The sequence below is a fragment of the Capra hircus genome, chromosome 24, assembly GCF_001704415.2.
Source record: "Capra hircus breed San Clemente chromosome 24, ASM170441v1, whole genome shotgun sequence".
Lineage (NCBI taxonomy): Eukaryota > Metazoa > Chordata > Mammalia > Artiodactyla > Bovidae > Capra > Capra hircus.
Genome location: NC_030831.1, coordinates 33,331,227 through 33,358,234, shown reverse-complemented (window position 1 = coordinate 33,358,234; position 27,008 = coordinate 33,331,227). Strand labels below are relative to the sequence as shown.

At 44.5% G+C, this 27,008-nt stretch overlaps 1 protein-coding gene across 2 annotated transcripts in view; it reads right to left on the bottom strand.

Annotated features, from left to right (window-relative positions):
* The window catches only part of ANKRD29 (ankyrin repeat domain 29), a 52,701-nt gene continuing 28,594 nt past the window's right edge, over nucleotides 2,902–27,008 (bottom strand). For both annotated transcript variants that reach the window (XM_018039771.1, XM_018039770.1), the window contains 4 exons: nucleotides 17,654–17,752; nucleotides 16,412–16,507; nucleotides 10,792–10,890; nucleotides 2,902–3,969 (listed from right to left, as the gene is read on the bottom strand). In XM_018039771.1, the coding sequence (XP_017895260.1) occupies nucleotides 3,886–3,969; nucleotides 10,792–10,890; nucleotides 16,412–16,507; nucleotides 17,654–17,752 (378 nt within the window). In that variant the 3' untranslated portion in view covers nucleotides 2,902–3,885. The remainder of the gene's footprint in view (nucleotides 3,970–10,791; nucleotides 10,891–16,411; nucleotides 16,508–17,653; nucleotides 17,753–27,008) is intronic.

Genomic DNA, 27,008 nt, shown 5'->3' with positions numbered 1-27,008 from the left:
AGGAAGGAAGAGGGCAGGGCATAACATTAAAAAGAGCGACAGTTGTTGAGGATAGGACAAAAACTGGTTAGAGCCAATTAGGTTTAAGATAGCAGAAGATTCAACTTTCAGTAGATGTTGAACCTCAGTATATGTTCACTGTAATTCATCAGCATGCTAAATGACACACCCTCAGACACCATGGTTCTCTAAGCTGACAGTAAAATGCCCAAAAGTGACCAGTGTCCCACTTCCTAGAAATCCCCACTCCTTCTCCCCAAAGTTGAAATAATCGTCCCACTTATTAGCCTGTGAAATTACCCAATCTGTAAAAGCTAGTTCAGTTCAGTTCAGTTCAGTCGTTCAGTAGTGTCCAACTCTTTGAGACCCCATGAATTGCAGCACGCCAGGCCTCCCTATCCATCACCAACTCCTGGAGTTCACTTAAACTCATGTCCATCGAGTCGGTGATGCCATCCAGCCATCTCATCCTCTGTTGTCCCCTTCTCCTCCTACCCCCAATCCCTTCCAGCATCAGAGTCTTTTCCAATGAGTCAACTCTTCACATGAGGTGGCCAAAGTACTGGAGTTTCAGCTTTAGCATCAGTCCTTCCAATGAACACTCAGGACTGATCTCCTTTAGAATGGACTGGTTGGATGTCCTTGCAGTCCAAGGGACTCTCAAGAGTCTTCTCCAACACCACAGTTCAAAAGCATCAATTCTTCGGTGCTCAGCCTTCTTCACAGTCCATCTCTCACATCCATACATGACCACAGGAAATACCATAGCCTTGACTAGACGGACCTTTGTTGGCAAAGTAATGTCTTTGCTTTTGAATATGCTACCTAGGTTGGTCATAACTTTCCTTCCAAGGAGTAAGCGTCTTTTAATTTCATGGCTGCAATCACCATCTGCAGTGATTTTGGAGCCCAAAAATATAAAGTCTGACACTGTTTCCCCATCTATTTCCCATGAAGTGATGGGACCAGATGCCATGATTCTAGTTTTCTGAATGTTGAGCTTTAAGCCAACTCTTTCACTCTCCTCTTTCACTTTCATCAAGAGGCTTTTTAGTTCCTCTTCACTTTCTGCCATAAGGGTGGTATCATCTGTCTATCTGAGGTTATTGATATTTCTCCCGGCAATCTTGATTCCAGCTTGTGCTTCTTCCAGCCCAGCGTTTCTCATGATGTACTCTGCATATAAGTTAAATAAGCAGGGTGACAATATACAGCCTTGACGTACTCCTTTTCCTATTTGGAACCAGTCTGTTGTTCCATGTCCAGTTCTAACTATTGCTTCCTGACCTGCATACAGATTTCTCAAGAAGCAGATCAGGTGGTCTGGTATTTCTGTCTCTTTCAGAATTTTCCACAGTTTATTGTGATCCACACAGTCAAAGGCCTTGGCATAATCAATAAAGCAGAAGTAGATGTTTTTCTGGAACTCTCTTGCTTTTTCCATGATCCAGAGGATGTTGGCAATTTGATCTCTGGTTCCTCTGCCTTTTCTAAAACCAGCTTGAACATCTGGAAGTTCATGGTACACATATTGCTGAAGCTTGACTTGGAGAATTTTAAGCATTACTTGTCTAGCGTGTGAGATGAGTGCAATTGTGCGGTAGTTTGTGCATTCTTTGGAATTGCCTTTCTTTGGGATTGGAATGAAAACTGACCTTTTCTAGTCCCATGGCCACTGCTGAGTTTTCCAAATTTGTAGGCATATTGAGTGCAGCACTTTCACAGCATCATCTTTCAGGATTTGAAACAGCTCAACTGGAATTCCATCACCTCCACTAGCTTTGTTCGTAGTGAGGCTTTCTAAGGCCTGCTTGACTTCACATTCCAGGATGTCTGGCTCTAGGTGAGTAATCACACCATCATGATTATCTGGGTTGTGATCTTTTTTGTACAGTTCTGTGTATTCTTGCCACCTCTTCTTAATATCTTCTGCTTCTGTTACGTCCATACCATTTCTGTCCTTTATCAAGTTCATCTTTGCATGAAATATTCCCTTGGTATCTCTCATTTTCTTGAAGAGATCTCTAGTCTTTCCCATTCTGTTGTTTTCCTCTATTTCTTTGCATTGATCGCTGAGGAAGGCTTTCTTATCTCTTCTTGCTATACTTTGGAACTCTGCATTCAGATGCTTATATCTTTCCTTTTCTCCTTCTCTTCTTTTCACAGCTATTTGTAAGGCCTCCCCAGACAGCCATTTTGCTTTATGAAGTTCCCATGAAAGAAGATGTATTTGTACAACTTTGCTGAATAAAAAAAAGCCAGTGAGGAAACTGGCACTGCTTTTTAACTGTTAAGATATTTATATCTGGATGCTTTAGCAATACAGACAGAGCTTTCTAATTTTTTATCGCGAAATTAGATTGCAGGCCCCTTGCTTGGCTGGTTAGGTTGTAGGCATCTTTGGGAGCTCTGTGGCTTGCTCATTACTGGCTTTGTTGTTATATGGATTAAAATAAGCTGATTTTTTGATGATAGTTTTATTGATCATAATAAACTTTAAGAGAATCTCTTCTAATGTCAAAATTATTAACTCATCATTTACTGACTTAAAGATTACTGCAAGTTGATTAAATTTATAAATATATATGTATATATATCAGGTTTAAAACATTTCCCTCCATTTCAATGTGTTTTCACATGGAACACTGTCTGGAAACCAGAGCAGACATGAACAAGAAAACTAAAGATGTGTTTAAATAATCGAAATGCCAGCAGTGTTTATTATGGTAGGTTACAGAAAGATTTAATTTTTGTGTGTGCAATTAGGCACCGACTGAGGCGTTTAGACACCACTGATTAGAAACTGCAGTGAATATAAATTCTGACCCCCCTCAAAGGAATAAAACCTAGGTTTCTTTCTCAGAACCAGTCAGGTCAAGAACATGCACAGATGAACACTTGTTAAATACTAGTAACAGTCTTTTATTACTTATACTCCTTCAATAGTAACAGCAACACAGTGTACTTACATAGATCACATTATAGCCAAGGACTCCAAAGTCATCGTATCAAGCAATGTGGTGTTGGAAACTCAAGATTCCACAGCATGTCAAGTCTACTTAGTTACGGCGCAGGAAGTAGATTCCCAGCAATAGACCCAGAGTGGCAGCTCAAAGAGACAAGCCTACATTTCTTGTGGCTTGTGATTTTCTGAATTTCCAAATTTGTCGCTTGTATCCTACCATACCAACAACATTGACTCCAGGTAAAAATGACTTTTACACATGAGGAATAAGATGAGGACTAAATGAACAATTTGTCTTTTTTTATAGTTCCATAGTCCATCTTTGGAAAGCACGTGCTGGAAGGTCAGAAGTGGCTTTTTAATCATGTAACTTCACCCATTACTGATTCACAATAACCATGGCCAGGACCCTTGGGTGGATGAGAACATTTTATACTGGAATGACATACACATACATGTAAAATACGATAGAACCGGATCTTTGAGCTCACATATATTTAACACAAAAGCAAAAGAGCATCAATTCACTGAAGGTCAGACTTTCAGTCTTTTTAAAGGAACAAAGCTTCCTGTTTCCTGTTTCTGTTTCTAAGAGGGTTTAACTCTATCTTAGAGTTTAACTGAGGGACCCAAGTTGATGTAGTTTCAAACGAGTTTCTGTGGAATCCCCAAATGAACGTGCCAGGCCCCCTGGAGTGGGGCTAGAGGCCACAGCGAGAAGTCCACTGCATGGGAAGGGTCCCTGAGCGCTCTGCTCTCCACTCGGGACACAGACCACACGGCTCTTCTTGGTCAGGGACCCCGTGTGGGCGTTCTGGGCATTTTCTTTCTTACAGGAATTTCCAACACTATTTGAAAAGCAATTTCTTTTTGGACAGTATGATTAAGGTTTCTATCTTTCAGTCAAATATGGGACTGAGTTAGCTCTTCCTGTGTCCTTCTTTACTTCGGAGGAGACGCAGTATATGTTCATTTTTGGTTAGTTCTGCTGGAAGTTCATTGGCCTGAAAGAAAATAAAAGAGGCATGAGTGAATTCTCAACCACCGTTGGTGTGGTTTTAGGGGCTCTGAAGAGGGGTCCCTCACCCAGACCTGCTCCTCCACTGAAGAAAAATCCCACTGGACTTAGTCTTTTGTATCAAGGTTTTTTAAAAATATACTTAAATGTACATATCACCAGTTACTTTCTTACCTCATTGTTAGTACTTTTTCTTTCTTTTAAAAAAAATTTTTGGAGTAGAGTTTATTTACATTGTGTTAGTTTCAGGTGTAGAGTGATTCAGACATGTACGGGTATATATACAGATATGTGTGTGTATGTGTATGTGTGTGCGTGTATATGTATGTGTGTGTGTGTGTGTTCTTTTTCATATTCTTTTCCATTATGGTTTATTATAAGATACTGAATATAGTGCCCTGTGCTATACAGTAGGATCTTACTGTTTATCTACTTTATATTTAGTAGTTCGTATCTGCTAATTCCTAACTTATTGATTCCTCCCCCACTTCCCTCTTTGGTACCCAGAAGTTTCTTTTCTATATCTGTGAGCCTGTTTCTGTTTTTTAATTAGTTCATTCATATCATATTTTATTTTTTAATTTTTTTAAGATTTATGTACTATTTTTGGCTGCACTCGGTCTTCGTTGCTGCGCGGGGGGCTTTCCTTGCAGCAAGCACAGGCTACTCTCTAGTTGCGGCAGGGGGGGCTTCTCACTCCAGTGGCTTCTCTTGTCGCAGAGCATGGGCGCTGGGCATGTGGGCTTCGGTAGTTGTGGGGGGAGATACATTGTTAGATGAGAAGGCAGAGTCAGGAAATAGCCAGAATGTAAGAAACACGGGAAAGAGCAGCTTCAGTGTCCCCCATGCCCTGTCTGATCCAGCCTCACTCCACGTCCTCTCTTTTCACAGTGCTGCTGAAACGCATTCTTTACGCATTTATTCTGTGAGCGAGTCTCTAGTCCAAGAAACAGACATGACAGGACAATGGTTCCTAAACTTTCCAGTCTCAGGACTTTTGTACACTCTTTTGAAAATTACTGAGGACTCTAAAGAGCTTTTGTTTTTAACTTATTAAAAGTGAACACTGAAAAAAATTAAGTATATTTATTAATTCATTGAAAATAATAAGCCTATTAAGGTTAACATAAATAATACATTTTGAAGAAGAACTAAATTTTCAAAAACAAAAAAGTTAGAAGCGTAGCACGGTTAACAGTTTTGCATATTTTGTTACTATGTAGCTTAAAAGAAGACAATTAGATTCTCATATCTGCTTCTGCATCCAATCTACTGTGATATTTTGTTTTGGCTGAAGTATACGGAAAAAATTTAGCTTCATACAGACAGGTAGTTGGAAAAGAGAGAAACATTTTAACAGCCTTTTTGGATCATAGTAGATATTTTTCTTTGATGCTTCAACAATACAGGACAAGTGGCTGTTTCTTAAAGATTAATTGCTGTGTGCAATCTGGAACCACATCAATGAATTTTTCTACTCTGATGCATTAAAATCCATAGGTCTATCTATCCGCAAGTGGATTTTTTTTTTAAACCTATGCTTGATTTGTAACATCCCGTACTAGTCATTTAGAAAATACCAATTGTTGGGAGCCAGCGTGAGGAACTCTGCCCATGGCAAAGGTCATGAGGAAGGAAGCTTGGCATACGCAAAGGCGTGATCAAGCCTCAGGAAACCCCCTGTTCCCGAGCATCTACCCCCAAAACCAGAGTACTTTACGGGGAGCTCTCCCCCATAACCATTTCTCTCAGAGAAGGAGTTAACTTGCAGCTCCAGTTAATAAAAATTCCTGGGCGTGACAAGAGTGTTTCAACTTACGAACTCTGAAGGTTCTCTGGCCTGCCTGATCAGGCTCCTCCGGCCGCATGTGATTGTTTACAGCCTCCCTTGGTGAAGGGTTTACATTTGTTGAGCCAATATTTGCTGCTAAATCTACATATTCCTGCTCTTATAATATAACTAGCATATAAGAGAAATAAGTATTAACCTTTCATGTTAAACCTTAGGTTAAGTAAATTCCTTTCTTGATTGTAACTCACTACACCCTCACCCTATAGGAATGCAACTTTATTTGGAGGGTGGCGCCTGATTTAAGAAAAAATCACCCCTGGAAAAATAAGTTTTCTGGTTAACTGACCGGTATCAGAAAGGGCCATAAAATGTCAGCAGACCTCATGGCCAGAAGATGATGAAACTCATAAGACCTTTGTATAATTTTATATGAAGCACCTGATTGTGACAAGGGTCGGGTCTGCTGACCCCCGCGTGACTCTGACCCGTATACTCTATGTATAACAAGAAGGTATGTAAACAAACCTGAAAAATAAAGAAATCGGATCAGTTTCTGGAAAGACTGATTCTCCCGTGTCGTTTCTTTCTCGCTCCCCGTTTTCCTGGCTGAGTTCTCATCTGGTCCTACTACACTATCTGTTTCTAATCTCCCTCTATATCTGTAATTAAATAAGTTTTTTCCAGGACACTGACTCCGTCCCCACCTTCGAATTACCCTGGATCCACCGGGGCTGGAGCCCGGCAACCAATAAAACTGGAATTTTCGTAAAATAACTTACAACATGTAAAATAACTTACAGAGGCTTGCAAAATTATTTTCAGCCACAGTTTGTAACTCTGCTTTGATGTGCACTGAGGTACCAATGGTTTCTTCCACCATTGTCTTTGCACCATTACAGCAAATGGCTGTGTGTGCTAAACTGAGTCATGTCCAGCTCCGTGTGACCGCATGGACTGTAGCCCTCCAGGCTCCCCTGTCCATGGGATTCTCCGGGCAAGAATACTGGTGTGGGTTGCCATGCCCTTCTTCAGGGGATCTTCCTGACCCACAGATGGAACTGGTGTCTCTTACATCTAACCTGCATTGGCAGGAAGTTTTTTTGTTTGTTTGTTTTTTTACCACTAGCGCCACCTGGGAAGCCCAGCAAATGGCAGCACAGGGAAAAGGGCAAATAGTGCCTCTCTACTTTTATTATTTATTTTAACTTTTAGAAACTTCCCTGACCAGGGATCGAACCCATGCCTCCTGAAGTGGAAACGTGGAGTCTTAACACTGGACCACCAGGAAAGTCCATCTCTGTATTATCAAGAATATTGTTTTGACCTATTAGAACCTTTGAGGTTCAAAGGCTTTGGAGGTTCAACCTAGGGTTTGGAGGATACCCCAACTGTCCATGGACCACACTTTGAGAACAGTTGCTACAGATGAATAAAAGGATGTTCTTGGGAATTCAGGGGAGGCAATTCAAGTGCAGAAACGCACTCAAACTGGGGAGAGAACTCAGAGATAGTTATTTTCCCCTGCAGTTAAACCTGGAGCCCCAGCTGCTTCATCTGAAACCTGGATGTCAGGTTAAGTTCCTGCAGTCCCCACTTTCTAGACTGGATCCTGCTCCCTGACCCCATCTGCTGGGAATGATGAATTTGCCACCATGGTCCTGCTGTGCACCTCGTCCTGCAGCTGCACTCCTGCCCACCCACAGGACCACTGACGCTGGTGCCGGACTGACAGATGGGAGTCTCTGTGAGGCCCCAGGCCCCACTGTGGGATCAATTCTACTATTAGCTTAGTTCCTGCAGGAGCAGACAGTGTATGAGCTTAATGCCCAGGCCTGAGAAAAATGCTCACAGAGAATGGACCTGCGCGCCATCCAGTCTTGGAGTAACCCTCAGAAGAACTAACTGTTTGGCATCAGTTGTTGGTCCTTGATTGACAGGCAGGCAGGTAGCCAGGGGGGTCCTCCACAGTCAGGAAGAGGAACAGATCTAAGAAGCTGTACCTCTGTTAATAAGCTTGTTGAGTAGTAATGTATGTGTCCGTCTCCATCAATGTCTGTATCCTTTACCATTAAAATAAGCTTTATACTCTCAAAGTTTTGGCTAATCGCATCACTGTTCTGTGTGTCATCCATATAGGCTTAAAAACCGGGTCTCATTCCTCCTCTCCCCCAGTGGGTCCCCACTGAATCCCCAGGTTGCTGAGGTTGTGCCAACTGCTACGATGGCTAGCACCCAGGTAGCCCCTAACGTCCATCTTATTCATGACAGTACAGGACCACAGGTCCATATTCACGACCCACAGCATCACATCACTCTGCCCCCACTGCTCTTGGGAGAAGATGTGTGCTTAGTCCCCAAGTGGGGTACCAGGAACACAGGATTCCAGCACCCACGGACAAGGCCACGGTGTCGGGGGAGGAGGCTACTGGAGCCACGGTCACCCTCTCCTTGGGCAACTGTCTCAGGGCAGAAGTCCTGGAGCCTAGAGAGCAAACAGGTGCTTCTGTACTAGCTGAGAAGTGACTCTCTCCCAGGGAAGGCTTCAGTAGCCTTCTTTACTTCCTGCTGACTGCCCTTGTCACTCTGTACTGCAAATCTTTTTTTTTTTTTGCAATTGCTTGATTATCCTTATTCCCCAGTAAACTGTGAGCCCTATGAAGTCAGACACTATGTGAATCTTTTCCACCAATATCTCTCCATTGATAAGGTTCACAGGACAATGCATGCTATCTGTGTGTGCTAAGTCGCTTCAGTCGTGTTGGACTCTGCGACCCCATGGACTGCAGCCCAGCAGGCTCTGTTCTGGGATTCTCCAGGCAAGAATACTGGACTGGGTTACCATGCCCTCCTCCAGGGGATCTTCCTGACCTAGGGATCAAATCCGCTTCTCTAACGTCTCCTGCATTGGCAGATGGGTTCTTTACCACTAGCATATCTAGCAGGCACTACTAAGTGTTTGTTGGATGAATGAATGAAGGTCAAGGATACATCCTCAAGAGTCTTGAGTGGCTGCTGGAATCCCAACACTCTTGCTCCTGAAGCTGCCTCTAAAGAGCCTGGCTTTTCCAGGCCGTCTGGCTTACAGCTTTAGGAAGGGTCCAAAGTCCAGCATTTTGGTTACTGGAAATTCCCCATAACCATTATTGATGAGATTCCAGGAGACACAGGAAGAATTGCATCTTGGTTTCTATATAAAGATACTAAAGCTTCCCCCTTGATTTAACTCAATACAGGATGGCTTAGCCATGAAGACATCTTAGGATGTCCGTGTCTAAGATGCAAAGATAAGAGAGCAGTTGTGGGTTGGCGGGCTCATGATACAATCAAGTCCGCTAATGGAAAACAAATCCATGATTTCAGGAAGAGATAAGCAGCAACACTGTCCTCAAGCACCTCAATGATAGGAACAGGGGAAACAGTAATTCCATCTACTAAGTGGAATGAGAAAAAAGAGGCTCTTGGCACATTGTTTAACTGCACTTCAAAATGGTTTCTTTTAAAAACACCATGGAATGTTACATGGTTTAGGTTTTATTGTTAATAAAATCCAACGCAGTAATGGGCTTCCCTGGTGGCTCAAACAGTAAAGAATCTGCCTGTAATGTGGGAGACCTGGGTTCAATCCCTGGGTTGGGAAGATCCCCTGGAGGAGGAAATGGCAATCCACTCCAGTATTCTTGCCTGGAGAATTCCATGGACAGGGGAGCCTGGCGGACTACAGACCAGAGGGTCGCAAAGAGTCGGACCCAACTGAGCAACTAACACACAACACAGCAGCAGATGCTTATTAAATTCAAGCAGTATGTAAGTACAGAGTGGAAACTGCTTTCATATCCTCCCCTGTTAATAAGCACCCATCCTACTTCCTCCTTCAAAAGTCAGTAGTTTAGTTGTTTTCTCCAGACCTTTCCCAGGCTACCCTTCTGCCCTCAGTCTCTATATCTGACTGCTTAGGCAGCTGTTGAGTAGGAGCGAATACAATGCTAACCTTTTTTTTTTCCCGCCCTGCAGTTACTGTGCATCCTCCTACCTCCAAGTTTGACTTAATAGAAAACTAAAATTATTTGGGGGCTTTAAAAATATGGGTTGATTTTGCTCAACTATACTTCAATAAAAAAAATTGGGGTTGGTTTTACAGCTGTGGTCAGAGTTCTGTTAACAATATAAAAGCAACATTTTTCCCCTTGCCGTAACCAAATAGAGCACAGGCAATTCTCAAGATGTGAGTATCCAAATCAGAGAGGATGGTTATTAAACTACCAGAATTTTGACATTTTCAGGACACTTCTCTGATGATAGAACACTTACAACCTTACTCCCCGCCACCACTGCCCCCTACCTCCTGCCCCACTGTTACCTAAAAATCACTGATGATATAGGGATTTTGAACCTCTGGGTTCAAAGGGCTTCCCTTTGTGGCTCAGATGGTAAAGAATCTGCCTGCAGTGAGGGAAACCTGGGTTCGATCCCTGAGTTGGAAAGATCCCGTGGAGGAGGGCATGGCAGCCCATTCTAATATTTTTGCCTGGAAAATTCCACGAACAGAGGAGCCTGGCAGGCTACAGTCATGGGGTCACACAGAGTTGGACACGACTGAAGTGACTTAACACACATGCATGCTGGGTTCAAATATACTGCTCACTCATAACCTATAATGAGAACATTTTATGTTCTTACTATGCCCAAGAGAATTTCCTGGTAGTTCAGTCGGGAAAGAATTTGCCTGCAATGCAGGAGACCTGGGTTCTATCCCTGGGTAGAGAAGATCCTCTGGAGGAGGAAATGACAACCCACTCCAATATTCTTGCCTGGAGAATCCCATAGACAGAGGGGCCTGGCGGGCTACAGTTCATGGGGTCACAAGAGTCAAACATGACTTGGTGACTAAACCAACCACTATGCCCGAGGATAAAGTTAGTGACTGGAGCCAGAGAGATGCTGTCTTGGCTTCAGCAGATGTGATCTTCTCTCTTCCCATAGGCCCCCAATGGAGGGAAAAGATGACTAAGACGGTACCTTGTTTCTCAGGGCTGGGTCCGCCCCTGCTTCCAGGAGCAGGGCAACTGTCTTAATATTCCCGCTAAGCACCGCCGCGTGGAGCGCCGAGGTCCCATTCTAGGAGAAAAGGACAGTGTGTCAGGTGAGAGCTCCCAGCTATCAGCCCTCGGCTTGCCTTGCCTCACGACCCAGCCTGACTGGGGATACTGTAATGCTAGAGCCTTTCTCGTCCTTATCTTCCCTTTTCAAAAGTCACTCACTTCAGCATCTAACACAGTGTCCTCAGGGACACCATGGACGGTCAGTATAAATACTGCCAACACCCTTTTGCAAGAACAATAAGGGATCTGCCCAGTGCGTCCATGACTTCTTGCTCACTTGGTCCATTGTAGATCCATTAGAACTTGCTGTGGGAAAAACAACAACGCTCTGTCAAACTTTTTTTTTTCTTAAGAGTCTTTGTGCTTTAGGTGAACACACTTCTGCAAGGCTGGAGGTATAGCTTTCTCACCTATAGGCCAACTTGTCAGCCCAGCTGCACTTACTCCGCAAGCACAGGTGGGCAGGACAATGACTATGGAGCCACAGGGCTTAATAGTAAGAGCAGGTGGGGGTGAGGAGCATTCCCTGCCCTCAGCCCCGAGTTGAAGCATCTCTGGGTACAGAGGGGACCTAGTGAATGGGCTGCTGACATTTTATGAAATTTACTGCAAACTTTTACTGACATAAGGAAGCAGCCATGCACAGCATGTAGCTGGATTCTGGGAGGGAAGAGGAGAATACAACAAGCCTGATGTAAGAACAATGGATAATCATAAGATATCTGTTCTAGAAGGTACATATGTCTGTGAACAGCACCTAAATGCAAGCTTAGCTTTCAAATTAATCACTATATCTGGATATTGGGTTGGCCAAAACGTTCCTTTTTCTGTAAGATGGTTCTAGGAGCGCTTAGCTGTCTTTAACTTCATTCAAAGCAGTTTTGTTAGATTACATTCTGACAGCTGTTGTATCAGTGTGCATTAAAAAAACCTTGCTAAAAGAGACACAGATGTGTAGAGCAGACTTTAGGACTCTGAAGGAGAGGGAGAGGGTGGGATGATTTGGGAGAATGGCATTGAAACATGTATACTATCATGTAAGAAACGAATCACCAGTCTATGTCCGATGCAGGATACAGGATGCTTGGGGCTGGCGCACGGGGATGACCCAGAGAGATGTTATGGGGAGGGAGGTGGGAGGGGGGTTCATGTTAGGGAACGCAAGTACACCCATGGTGGATTCATGTCAATGTATGGCAAAACCAATACAGTATTGTAAAGTAAAATAAAGTAAAAATAAAAATTTAAAATCCAAAAAAAATAAATACATAAAATTAAAAAAACCTTGCTAAAATTGGTGAATTTTTGTGTAGCCACTTTAATATTGAAGATGGAAGGAAAAACATTTTATAATACTAATAAAACATTAGTATTAAACTTTATTACTGTATCAGTTCAGTTTAGTCGCTCAGACGTGTCCGACTCTTTGCGACCCCATGAATCGCAGCACACCAGGCCTCCCTGTCCATCACCATCTCCCGGAGTTCACTCAGACTCAGGTCCATCGAGTCCGTGATGCCATCTAGCCATCTCATCCTCGTCGTCCCCTTCTCCTCCTACCCCCAATCCCTCCCAGTATCAGAGTCTTTTCCAATGAGTCAACTCTTCACATGAGGTGGCCAAAGTACTGGAGTTTCAGCTTTAGCATCATTCCTTCCAAAGAAATCCCAGGGCTGATCTCCTTCAGAATGGACTGGATGGATCTCTTTGCTGTCCAAGGGACTCTCAAGAGTCTTCTCCAACACCACAGTTCAAAAGCATCAATTCTTCGGCGCTCAGCCTTCTTCACAGTCCAACTCTCACATCCATACATGACCACAGGAAATACCATAGCCTTGACTAGATGGACCTTAGTCGGCAAAGTAATGTCTCTGCTTTTGAATATACTATCTAGGTTGATCATAACTTTTCTTCCAAGGAGTAAGCGTCTTTTAATTTCATGGCTGCAGTCACCATGGCTGCAGTGATTTTGGAGCCCAAAAAAATAAAGTCTGACACTGTTTCCACTGTTTCCCCATCTATTTCCCATGAAGTGATGGGACCGGATGCCATGATCTTCGTTTTCTGAATGTTGAGCTTTAATCCAACTTTTTCACTCTCCTCTTTCACTTTCATCAAGAGGCTTTTTAGCTCCTCTTCACTTTCTCCCATAAGGGTGGTGTCATCTGCATATCTGAGGTTATTGTTATTTCTCCCGGCAATCTTGATTCCAGATTGTGTTTCTTCCAGTCTGACGTTTCTCATGATGTACTCTGCATAGAAGTTAAATAAGCAGGGTGACAATATACAGCCTTGACGTACTCCTTCTCCTATTTGGAACCAGTCTGTTGTTCCATGTCCAGTTCTAACTGTTGCTTCCTGACCTGCATACAGGTTTCTCAAGAGGCAGGTCAGGTGGTCTGGTATTCCCATCTCTTTCAGAATTTTCCACAGTTTATTGTGATCCACACAGTCAAAGGCCTTGGCATAGTCAATGAAGCAGAAATAGATGTTTTTCTGGAACTCTCTTGCTTTTTCCATGATCCAGTGGATGTTGGCAATTTGATCTCTGGTTCCTCTGCCTTTTCTAAAACCAGCTTGAACATCAGGGAGTTCACAGTTCACGTACTGCTGAAGCCTGGCTTGGAGAATTTTGAGCATTACTTTACTAGCATGTGAGATGAGTGCAATTGTGCAGTAGTTTGAGCATTCTTTGGCATTGCCTTTCTTTGGAATTGGAATGAAAACGGACCTTTTCCAGTCCTGTGGCCACTGCTGAGTTTTCCAAATTTGCTGGCATATTGAATGCAGCACTTTCACAGTATCATCTTTCAGGATTGAAACAGCTCAACTGGAATGCCATCACCTCCACTAGCTTTGTTCATAGTGATGCTTTCTAAGGCCCACTTGACTTCACATTCCAAGATGTCTGGCTCTAGATTAGTGATCACATCATCATGATTATCTGGGTCATGAAGATCTTTTTTGTACAGTTCTTCCGTGTATTCTTGCCACCTCTTCTTAATATCTTCTGCTTCTGTTAGGTCCATACCATTTCTGTCCTTTATCGAGCCCATCTTTGCATGAAATGTTCTCTTGGTATCTCTCATTTTCTTGAAGAGATCTCTAGTCTTTCCCATTCTGTTGTTTTCCTCTATTTCTTTGCATTGATCGCTGAAGAAGGCTTTTTTATCTCTTCTTGCTATTCTTTGGAACTCTGCATTCGGATGCTTATATCTTCCCTTTTTTCCTTTGCTTTTTGCCTGTCTTCTTTTCACAGCTATTTGTAAGGCCTCCCCAGACAGCCATTTTGCTTTTTTGGGCATGGTCTTGATCCCTGTCTCCTGTACAATGCCACGAACCTCATTCCATAGTTCATCAGGCACTCTATCTATCAGATCTAGACCCTTAAATCTATTTCTCACTTCCACTGTATAATCATAAGGGATTTGATTTAGGTCATACCTGAATGGTCTAGTGGTTTTCCCTACTTTCTTCAATTTAAGTCTGAATTTGGCAATAAGGAGTTCATGATCTGAGCCTCAGTCAGCTCCTGGTCTTCTTTTTGTTGACTGTATAGAGCTTCTCCATCTTTGGCTGCAAAGAACATAATCAGTCTGATTTCAGTGTTGACCATCTGGTGATGTCCATGTGTGGAGTCTTCTCTTGTGTTGTTGGAAGAAGGTATTTGCTATGACCAGTGCATTTTATTATTACTGTATATGTACATATAAAACCTTCTGATTTTGTAGACAAGTTAAATAAATATCATACCCAGAGAAAAATTTCAGCAAGGCAGCAGTTTTCCATGTCTGCTTTACCATGTTTACCATGCATGGCGATATGCTAATCTGATAACATGACATTTACTTAAATCTTAACCAATCTATCAATGTTGCCTATGTGCAACATGGCTAAGCATAAAAACGTAAAAGCTAAGAAACAGTTGTCTGAAACAAGACTAGATATTGCAAAGTCCATTTCTGAAGCTTGTTTTTTTTTTATTCACAGATAATTCACTTTCACAGACTGTTTATTCTCACTTTCCAAACAGTTTTTACAAAGTATAGTTTTTTGACTTCCAAGCTCAGGGAGGTCAATTAACTCATTGGGGTGAGAGAGGCCAGGACTGAAAACAGGAGCTCTGTATCAGCTGACATCAGCCTTGGAGCCTGAACATATAAAGGCCAGATACAAGGCATCCAAAAAGCCTCTGGGGTCATCTAAGGGCAAGTACTTCAGATACATCAATAAATCCCCAGAGTGCTAAACGACTGTCCCAAGTTTACAACAGGTTCTGGTGTCATCTCTCTAACAAAACAGGAGTGTGTATACCAGGAATCACCAAACGACGGCACTCAGGCCAAATCTAGCCTCTTTCACCGCCTCTGGTACAGCCCCCCACCCTGCCCACCTGTTTTTCTACATACTGATTAGCTCAGAATTTTAAAAATGTTAAAAAGAAGACTATCTTGTGATATGTGAAAATATGGAAGTTCAGAAATACAGGACTTCCCTGGTGGTCTAGTGGTTAAGAATCCTCCAGCCAATGCAGGGGACACGGGTTCGATCCCTGGTCTGGGAAGATTCCACCTGCTGCAGAGCAACTAAGCCTGTGCACCACAACTACTGAGCCTGCGCTCTGGAGCCCAGGAGCCCAAACGACTGAGCCCAGGCACCTGGAGCCCGTGCTCCCAACAAGAGAAGCCGCTGCAAGCAGCAGCCTGTGGACCACAACTAGAGAAACACCACACACAGCAACAAAGACCCGGCGCAGCCAAAAAGAAAAAGCCTAAGTAAGGAATTAAAAAAAGGAAATAGAACATCCCCCAGTGAAATCTGATAAGATGCAGCAACACTTTTTGTTGTTGTATTTTCTATGGTTGCTTGCTCTGTACGACCGCTGAGTGAAGCTGTTCCAACACAGACTATACAGCCCACAAAGCCTAACATATTTGCCACCTGGTCCTTTATTGAAAAAGACTGCCAGTCTCTGGTAGATCCTCCAGTTTAGGAATATTTTAACTCAAAATGATTACAACTTAATAAAGGATTTTGAGGGCTCTGTTTCCTGGAAGACCCAGCCCTCCAGGATGACAAGTCTCGGAGGTGTCCAGATGTTTGAAGCTTATTCCATTTGACCTAAGCTAACAGTGTGGTTCTTTGATCAGGTAATGAAGAGAAAGAATGTACCCGTCCTTCATGTTTTCTGAGACACAAATCATGTCATGATTTGTGAAGGACTTCACCAATCTTCCAATGATATATTAATATTAATATGGTTGACTCTCTGATTTAGCATTTCATTATTATTGTCTGATTTGCTTCCCCCTAGGAAACTAGGTTACCTATAGACTCTGGTTCACCCTTTTTATTACCTTTCCATTTCTACCAGTGCCCAGGAATCTCCAAAATTAAGAAACTGTAGGTATGTTCTCTCAAGAATACAACTAACCAAGGAAATGGTACCTGGATTCCACTGCATTCCCCAGTGCGGACTTCTCAAATTTCTAACCCCTCTCTTTTGCAATTTGGTAAAATTTCTCTGCAGGTCTTACCTTCAAAATACCAAGGGTGGGTGAGAATTTCAGCAGCTCCTTTATAACATCATTATACCCTTTGTTGGCTGCTTTCAATAAAGCTGTTGTACCATCCTTTACAGAGAAAGGAAAAGAAAAGTTCATTATTAACATATGTGTGTGTTGGCTAAGAATGGAATGTTTGTTGAGAACTGGGAACATGCTTGTCAGAAACAGGCAAAATATGTAAACTAAAACACAGGGCTGCCATGTCTTTAAACTAAAATCATTTTAGAGCATATGAAACAGTTAACTCTGCATGAAAGAATACCAGACAAAATACGTGACTTATTCTGTTATCTTAGAACCCTGCCGTTTAGGAATTCAAGGTCTTCCTTGAATATTGGGGAATTTCAGGAGGATATTTTTAGAACATAGATGGAATAAAGAGGCATTCACTGCAGTTCATAACTTAGAAATGAATTGTTGAACTGCTTTTTAAAAGTTTTTAAATTTAAAATTTTTTATGACTGTTGAACTGTATCTACAGTTTTGAAATCTTAAATGTGCTTTTCCATGCACATACTCTTGCCCTAGTCTGCCCTGGGTGCATGGGTGTTGTGGGGAGAACAGGAAGGTGGTAGACTGAAATCTGCAGGAAAGAATGCAGAGACAAGTTCAAAAATTAATATTCCGTTTCTGTCGTCCTTTTCTGGCCTGAGAAGAGATTTTCCAATTCCCCCTTTCTCCTGCTGGAACACATCAATTGCTGTATTTGGACGATCTTGCTCACAGACTTCTACAGGAAGGAAATCACCCTTGTGGTGCAGCTCTCTACAGCCTGGGGAGCCTGGGCACTGCGGGGACCCCAAACCACAGACCCCCGCGAGCTAGCTGCACTGCGGCCCAGAGGCCAGCAGGAGGCGCAGCGCCAGGCGGATCGGCAGCCAACGGAGACACATTCCCAAGGGCCGCCGAGGTCCGAGACTCCTACCTCCATCCCCGCGGGTCATCCAGAGGCTACCTCCGGTTGGAGGAATTCCTCCGGTTGGAGGAATTTAACATTTTCCCCTTAGAGACCGAGCAGCAATTGTTAGGTTTCAATGAATTCAAACCTTTCCCTGGGTTTTCTGCTAAAGAGCAGGAGGAGGTTGGGAGGAAACCCTGGTGAATTAGAGACAAAATGAAGCTGCGTCTTTATTCTCCGCACGTCTGGGCTCGGGGGTCAACGCTTCGATGGGAGGCCTCCCCACCCTCTCGCGTGGTGGTCCCCGCACTCACGTGGCGGGCGGCATCGCGCTCGGCCCCGCGCAGCAACATCACCCGCACCACCTCGCTGTGGCCCATCTGCGAGGCGATCCACAGCGGTGCTGTCCCGTCCTGCGGGGAGAGGACACGGGGCGGGGCGGGGTGGATGCGGAAAGTGATTAGGGGCCGGGCAGGGCTCCCGACCACACACAACGAGGGCGATTCTACCCACCTACCGAGACTGGCATTTGGCAGTGCCTGGACCACTTGGGAAATTGCCAACATTCAGATTCTGGCTTCTCAAAAGTCAAGGGTGTGCAGGGCTCCAGGGAAGACGCGTGGGAAGCGGCCGAGTTGCATTTACACCAGGCAGAACCAAATTTGATAGCCCCGGGGAAGAGAAACTATGCACGCTGTGCTAAGTCGCTTCAGTCCCGTCCAACTCTTTGCGACTCTGTGGACTGTAGCCCACCAGGCTCCTCTGTCCACGGGATTCTCCAGGCAAGAATACTGGTGTGGGTTGCCATGCCCTCCTCCAGGGGATCTTCCTGACCCAGGGATCGAACCCGCGTCTCCTGTGGCTCCCTGCATCCTGGCAGGTGGGTTCTCTATCACTGAGCCACCTGGGAAGCCGAAGGAGAAGCCAGCCTGTCCTTATTTCCCCCGAACCCTACCTCTTTGCTTTACTGGCGGGTTCACACACATATTGTGTTTCGTGACGGCCCCTCATTCTCACAGAAGAGGGGGTGGTTTCTTTGGAGGCCCGTCTGAGTGTCAGAAAGCTAAAGACATTGCTCCCACTCTTTTTCTGTGTTTGGAATGCCCCACCATCACCTCGTGGTTTCCAGGGACTATAATTTTATGCAGGATGTGATGCTGTGTCTTCTGGGGGTTGCTGCAACACTGCCCAGCTACAGTGGAGCGATGGTTTGGGTAACACTTCCTGAGTGTTATTTTCCCTGTGATTCTTTTTTCCCTGTGAACACTGGGGTCATGAAACTGAGGTGTGTTGCTCCAGAGAGGAAAAGTGAAACATCAGAGACAGCGAAGGATTTGACAGGAAGGAGGGTGGTTCCTGCTGGTCAGAAAGCAAACTAGAAAACTCTGCTAGTGCCAGGAAGGACTCACTAGAGAGGGAGTGGGGAGGCGGGGTCACGAGTGTCTGTGTTTTCCACCAGCTCTGGGTTGAATCTCTGTTGGTAAGTTCGGGTGCCAGAAACACTCAGATCAGTTATGGCGAATTCCAGATGGGAAAGGACTTTCTCCTGTTCTTGAGATGAAACCCAGGAACACTGCAGGCCCCTTAGAGGAGCTCTGCACTTGGCTGGTGCCTCACGGGTAGAAGAGAAATGGTTATGGGAGCTGTCTGGACCAATGCTGGACATGGCCCCCAATACCCCTGGTCACACCCACCCAGGAGTCCCAGGCTGCCTGCAGGACATCAGAAGTGCTGGCTGAACAGCAGCCTGGAGTGAGTCTGGGTCGGGGAGACAAGGCTACAGAATGTCAAAAGCACAGGTGATGGCAGGACCTGTGTCTGGTAGACCAGTTGCCCCTTCAGGGGACCAGCACAAGAAGCTTGGAGGCTAGGGAGCTGGACAAGAGGAAGCAGACAAGAGTATCTTCACCCCCACCCCAACACCACAGTGATACTCTGACCTCTGAGAGCCTGAGTCACTTGGAGAGATGGGCAGAAGGAGGGAGAACCCGGAACTGACCAACCTTAACCTCAGATGTAATTAAGGTAATGGAACCCAAAGAGATGGCTTTAGTCACATCAGACTAAATTACTCATCATTGGGGCTGCGGGCTGAAGAGCAAGATGAATCAGGTATAGAGTCTAGAGTTTCACTTTCTGTTGGAGGATATCATTTCAGCTCCAGGGTACCACCTGCAGCAGCCACAGGGTCACTGCCCACTGCTGTCCTAAAATGGACAGAGGACCAAGGTCTTTAAGCAGGGTGGTGGGTGATGGCAAACCAGGAGCCTAGAAGGATCTGGTAGTGCTGAGGGGGGTCAGAGGACACTGACACCACTGTCTTGGGGGAGATACAGGGAAGAGGTGCTAGAACAAAGGATGGAAGAAGGCTGGAGACACCCTGACCTACTTTATGCTCTACAAGGGCCTCTTAGACATATCCCTGAATCTGAATATTCTTTTTTCTTAAGATTTTTTTTTTTTTAATATGGACTATGGGCTTTCCCTCGTGGCTCAGTGGGTAAAGAATCTGCCTGCAATGTGAGACTTGGGTTCGATCCTTGGGTTGGGAAGATCCCCTGGAGAAGGAAATGGCAATGCACTCCAGGAAAATCCCATGGCGGGCTGTAGTCCATGGGGTTGTAAGAGTAGGACATGACTTAGTGACTAAAGCGACTGAACCACCACCACTTTTAAAGTCTTTATTGAATTTGTTACAATATTGTTTCTGTTTTATGTTTTGGTTTTTTGACCATGAGGCTATGGAATCTTAGCTTCCCAACCAGGGATTGAACCCACACCCCCTGTATTGGAAGGCAAAGTTCTAACCACTGGACCATCAGAGACATCACTGTATATTCTTTATTATTAACAATATAAATAATACCTTCATCTGTACTTTGAGTTTACAAAGCACTTCTGCACTCATTGTTTAATTTGATTCTCCCAATTCAGGATTCAACCAATCTTTTGTTCGCTCATTCAAACACCCAACAATTATTAAGCATCTTCTAAGTCTCGAGAGGAATACTAAAAACAAGATCTGGTCTCAGTTCTCAAAGGAATGCAGCCTAGTGGAGAAGAGACCTGGAAATATCAGTATGATTGCAGGGCCACAGTAAAGTACAGACAAAATGCCCAGGATGAACCTGGAGAGGGACCCTCTTACTGTATGGGGGAGACAGGGTCAGCTTCTCAGATGGGGTGGTATGAGCTGGGTCTCCAGAGAGGACTAGAATTTTGCCCGGGGGGAAAGAAGGAAAATGGTCTTCTACGTAGAAGGAAGAACATTTACAGTCACAGTGGCGTGGATAGGCGTGGCTGGCTCAGGCTGGGTGGGAAAGTCAGTTGGCTACAGCTCAGGGGATATGGGTGGGGCCCCAGGAGACAGGACAGTCTGGGCTCCACCAAAGATTTCCCCAGGTGCTAATACAGCCAGCTCTGGGTTCATCTGCTCTTTGCCGTTATGGCCACCAGAGGGCAGGCTAGGAAAGAAAGCCAGCGTGCTGTTCCCTTAGTTCCCAACTAAGCTTTTCAAGGGCTTAGTTGTTTTTAGTAACATGGGGCTTCCCTCCTGGCTCAGAAAGTAAAGAATCAGCCTGCAATGCAGGAGACCCAAGTTCAATCCCTGGGTCTGGAAGATCCCCTCCTGGAGGAGGGCATGGCAACCTACTCCAGTATTCTTGCCTGGAGAATCCCATGGACAGAGAGGAGCACGGTGGACTATAGTTCATAGGGTCGCAAAGAGTTGGACTCAACTGAAGGAACTTAGCATACACACATTAATTGATACTAATACGTGGGAAAGTGCTGAGAGGTGCTTTATTAGCAACAACTATTAACATCGTAACAGTGATGCTAACACTCAAATGTTGTCACCTTAATTGCAATAGTCATGGTAGGTGGAAAAAGAAGTCACCACTTCCTGGTTGAGAGAACTTAGACAAACTCCTCTGAGCCTCGTCAGCCTTCTGCAAAAACATTAGGTTCAGAGATATTTGGGAAGGAGAAAGCATACAGAAATGTGCTCAGCACAAGGAGTGGCCAACAGATGCTTAGAAAATGGTAACCAGACCTGAATATTATTTATCATGAAAAACAGTAAGTTAATTTGAACTTTTGTTTACATAGCATTCCATGTACTTTAAGTTGATTCTCCTAGTTACCCTAAGTGAAAACTGACTGAGCAGGTAGGACTGATTGAGAAAATGAGATTTGGGGGAAAGCTTTGTATTTCCTTACTGGTGCTCACTTCTCCAGAGCTGATTTTTATTTTTGGCTTTTTTAAAAAATTAATTTTTATTGAAGTATAGTTGCTTTAGAATATTGTATTAGTTTCTACTCTACAGCAAAGTGAATCAGCTATATCATACATATATGCCCTTTTTTGGATTTCCTTCCCACTTATGTTACCACCAAAGCTGATTTTTGAACCCAGGAAGCTGAATGTGTTTCAATTATTTATCAGCTGATTATCTAGTCTGTGAAGAGGACAGGTTTTCCTTTTCTCTACATCACAATCTTTGCTTTTTCATATATTTTCCTTCTATTAGAATCTTCATTGTGACAATGAATGTAATAAAACTGATGGCAATCAGGTCAGTTTAGTGCTTTTTTATAGAGTTTTCAGGAGAAAAGGAGTAGGAAAAACATCTGAAAATATTTATATAAGTTTTAAATTACTTCTTGACAAAAACATACAGTCAAAGTATATTAAATCAAAGAAACTTTCATGAAGTAGAAGTTACAACTTCACCAGCAGGTAGAAAAAGAAAAAGAACATTTAGCTTGAAGATGGGATTCATGGGGATCATCACAGCTGTCATTTACTATTTGTGCATGTCAAGTAGAAAACAGTTTAGACTTATTTTGCATACCAAGTGATACCACTGGCTCAGTGCAAAAAAGGAATGATAAGGTGGGCTGGTTAAAGATTAAATAAGCTGATGAAGTAGTAATGAGACCCCCATGCCTGGAGGGATTTGACAGTGGCTGATCACCAAACAGCTTCTATACCCGATGTATGGTTAAATAGGGGACTTTTGCAGTTCCTTCCAGCTCTGCCATTCCCACATTCCAGTTCAGATAATATTTTAAAGTATCCTCTATTTTTATACAGAGGTCTCAGCATGAGATGGGGGTAGATGACATGACTTGTATTAGAGACTAAATTTTATTCGGTCTGTTTAGGCTCCTAAAGATGATTTAGAAAAAAAGAATGAAAGCCATTCTCTCCCATGTGCATTCATGTGTGCTCAGCTGTGCCCAGTTCTTTGTAACCCCATGGACTATAGCCTGCCAGACTCCTCTGTCCATGGGATTTTCCCGGCAAGAATACCGGAGTGGGTTGCCATGCCCTCCTCCAGGGCATTTTCCCAACTTAGGAATCAAACCTGCACTTCTTGCACTGCCAGGTGGATCCTTTACCAGTGAGCCACCTAGGAAGACATGGCAATAAGTATATGAAGCGGCACTAGCTCTTTGCTTTGGAGAAGGCAATGGCAACCCACTCCAGTACTCTTGCCTGGAAATTCCCATGGACGGAGGAGCCTGGTGGGCTGCAGTCCATGGGGTCGCTAAGAGTCGAACATGACTGAGCAACTTCACTTTCACTTTTCATTTTCATGCATTGGAGAAGGAAATGGCAACCCACTCCAGTGTTCTTGCCTGGAGAATCCCACGGACGGAGGAGTCTGTTGGGCTGCCGTCTATGGGGTCGCACAGAGTCGGACATGACTGAACCGACTTCGCGGCAGCAGCAGCAGCTCTTTGCTTCTATTGCTTTCTAGCACCTACACTTAGGCTACTTTACGCGCAGGCTCCAGACAGACAAGAAGTGCTAAAGACCAATTCTGATATAAATTGGGGGAGATTAGGGCTTCCCACGGGGAAGGCAATGGCACCCCACCCCAGTGCTCTTGCCTGGAAAATCCAATGGACGGAGGAGCCTGGTGGGCTGCAGTCGCTGGGAGTCAGACACGACTGAGCGACTTCACTTTCACTTTTCACTTTCATGCATTGGAGAAGGAAATGGCAACCCACTCCAGTGTTCTTGCCTGGAGAATCCCAGGGATGGGGGAGCCCGGTGGGCTGCCATCTATGGGGTCGCACAGAATTGGACACACTGAAGCGACTTAGCAGCAGCAGCAGCAGGGGTTCCCAGGTGGCGCTAGTGGTAAAGTACCCGCCTGCCAATGCAGGAGATGTAAGAGACGCTAGTTCGATTCCTGGGTCCCAAAGATCCCCTGGAGGAGGGCAGGGCAACCCACTCCAGTATTCTTGCCTGGAGAATCCCGTGGACAGAAGAGCCTGGCGGGCTCTAGTCCATAGGATAGCAAAGAGTCGGACACGACTAAGCGACTTAGCATGCACACATGCAAGAGATTACCTTATCAGTAACACAGGGGGGTTCAATATGGAGACAACTTTGCTACCAGCCCTGGAGCGCTGACCTGGAGCCATTTCTCAGTACTGTGTCCTTCTATCCTGTGTCCCTGGTCCAGCAAACGAGTCTAGAGAAGATGCTACCTGTTCTTCTATCCTGTGTCCCTGGTCCAGCAAGCGAGTCTAGAGACCGTGTTACCTGATACTTGCACTGTCCACACTGTGACCCATTCTCCCAGCCACAGGTGATCAGAACAAGGATGGGCAGGCCAGCCATGGCCTAGGGAGCAAGGATGAGCTTCAATGACATGGCTACCCCAAGAGTTTGGGAATCTGACCTGGAAACTTGGGGACCACATACAAAATAAGTGGACAGAGGAAGCCGATCAAAATAAAAAGGAGTGGGGAGCGAGAGAGAGAGGCAAGAAAGGACTTTGAGATGACAGACACTGCTTGGCTTACGAGGAAAAAGAACAGCCTTGATTTCTGATGGGTTTTCTGTTCCAGGGAGGCAGGAAGGCCTGGATGGACTAGGAATGAAAACAGCAAAACCTAACATTCACTAAGCCCTTGGTATATACTGGCCACTGCAGGAAGTATTGCAGGGATTATTTTTTTTAATGCTCACAGTACTTCCAAAGGGAAGATACCATTATGATCATGATTTTACAGTTTTAAAAAATGAGATTCAGGGAGAGTAAGCAAATTTGCTGGAGGTCACACAGTTACTATAAGCAAAACTGAAACTATGTTTCATTTCCTTGTCCATATTCCCATAACCACCAAGCTGCTCACTTTCCCCACCCCTGGTCCCAGCCTTGAGGTCTGGGTCTGGCTCCTAGAATGCTCCTGGGACTGGTGTCCTGCCCAGGAGCCTGGGCCCTACATCAGAGCCTGGTTCCAGTTCCCAGTCACTGATCACCATGCACTGCCTTCCAGGCCTCGTGGGAACTCTGTCCACGCCATAGGCTGTCCTCTGGTGGTTAACACAGCTTTTCTGAGAACAGAGGACATGCAAGCAGGTGGGTCTCCCTATTGCTGTCGGCTCCCACCTCAGAGCCCTCAGGACACCATACCCATCTGATGACTCCACGTTGCCCAGTGCCCACCTCGGGGTCGCCCTCCAAGCTTACAACCCAGGAGAAAGGATCTGGGTCCAATCCAATCTGGGTCCCAGCATCTCTCCTGGATTGCATGGATACAAGTCCAAACCAAGGCTTCTATTAGAAAAGGCACTTTATGAGATGATCTTTTGGTCAGGCTTCAAAGAAATGCTGACTAGCACATTAAGAGAACTAGATAGAGATGAGCTGATGACAGGCCAACCTCATCTCCACGTATAGAGCCCGACCTTCGCCACTCCATAAAAGCATCATTTTAATAGGCTGTGTGAATTGAGATGGGAAAAGTATATTGGTATGCGTGCTAAATCATTTCAGTCATGTCTGACTCTTTGAAACCCCATGTTGTGCAGCCTGCCAGGCTCCTCTGTCCATGGAATTTTCCAGGCAAGAATACTGGAGTGGGTAGCTATTCTCTTCTCCAGGGGATCTTCCAGACCCAGGGATGGAACTCATGTTTCTTGCATTGGCAGGCAAGTTCTTTACTGCTGGCACCACCTGAGAAACTCTTTGTTAGTGGAAAAACACACTAATTAGCCATCTCAGCCACTGATCAACAATGTCTGCATCATATCAACTCTGTTTGGTGAGGACGCATAGACAGAACTGAAAATGAGGTTTTAAATGACACTGGAGTTCACATATGTCTGTGACTCTTGACCTCTTTATTTAGGACAACCTAAAAGGGGAGTTTTTCAAGCTCTTTCTAGGGATAAAAAAAATTGAAAAAAAAAAAAAGACAGAAGAAAAGAATTTAGTCTTTCCCGAACCTGCCTATGACTTGCTTTACCATTAATGACTCCTTGCCTCGAGAATCCCAGGGACAGGGGAACCTGGTGGGCTGCTATCTCTGGGGTCACACAGAGTCGGACACGACTGAAGCGACTTAGCAGCAGCAGCAGCTCTCACAAGAGTTCTAAGAGTACTAAAAGGATTTTCAGTGAGTTCTTCAGTGATAGAATTACAAGGAAAAGTCTTGCCTACTACCATTTGGATTCCCTGCAGCTCAGATCAAATATTAGCTGAATAATTTCAGTGCAGCTCTGTTCACATCCTGGCAGAGTTTATCATACAATGTCAGGACTCCATGGGATGGTGAAACAAAAATTAGAAATCAGATTTACCTAAAAATTTTAAGAAATTAAACTAGGCAAATATCCTTGTCCTTATTTTGTAAACTCAAGAATATTCAGACAATGATTCAATGTGTCAGTTGAGATTTCAGAATAAAATATTGGCTTCCAAATGTCCTACCTGTGTAAATGTCTACCATGTGCAGGCCATTTTAATGGAGATAAAATATCAATCAGATATTTTTTAACTTCTTCATGAAAGTGAAGTGAAAGTGTTAGTCCGACTCTTAGCAGCCCCATGGACTGTAGCCTGCTGGGCTCCTCTGTCCATGGTATTTCCCAGGCAGGATTCCTGGAGTAGCCATTCCCTTTTCCCAGGGACCTTCCCGACCCAGGGACTGAACCTGCGTCTCCCGCACTGCAGGTGGATTCTTTACCATCTGAGCCCCCTGGGAAGCCCTAACCTCTTTATAACTTTCATCAAAGTCAGCTGAGGTTGACAGTACTTTTTCTGTATTTCTGACACTTCTTGTTTCTTGAAATGGAATTAAATATGCAGAGTTTACTCTTTCAGAGAAGACAGAATTTGGACTAGTCTGACCTGGGTAGATAACCTTTAACTATAAGCTTGTGGGAAGGCAATAAAAAGATTACGGTTTGAGGGTACAAGGGGGTTACCGCACTCTATAGAAAGGAAAAATTTCATCGCTTCCCACAGGCCCCCCACCGCCATGGTGATTCTTATTTTATAAAACACTTCTCCCTAAATAACAATCTTTTCAGAGCCGGATGCTCACAATTCCTAACAGATGCATTAGATGTAGTCGTTGGGAAGGCATGTTACTTGACCCTTGACCCAAGGGTGGGGTCCTCCCATTCCCAGGCTGGGTCGCGCACTTCGCCCAGGTTATCCTCATTCCTGAGGAATGAAAAACAGCAGCGGTGTGTTGTGGTTACCATGGCACTGCTGGGTTACTCTGTAACTTCCTGGTTTTCATATCATCACACAACTCATCTTACATTTGTTGTTGGTGGTGTTTAGTCACTAAGTTGTGTCCGACTCTCTGTGACCCCATGGACTGTAACTTACCAGGCTCCTCTGTCCATGGGAT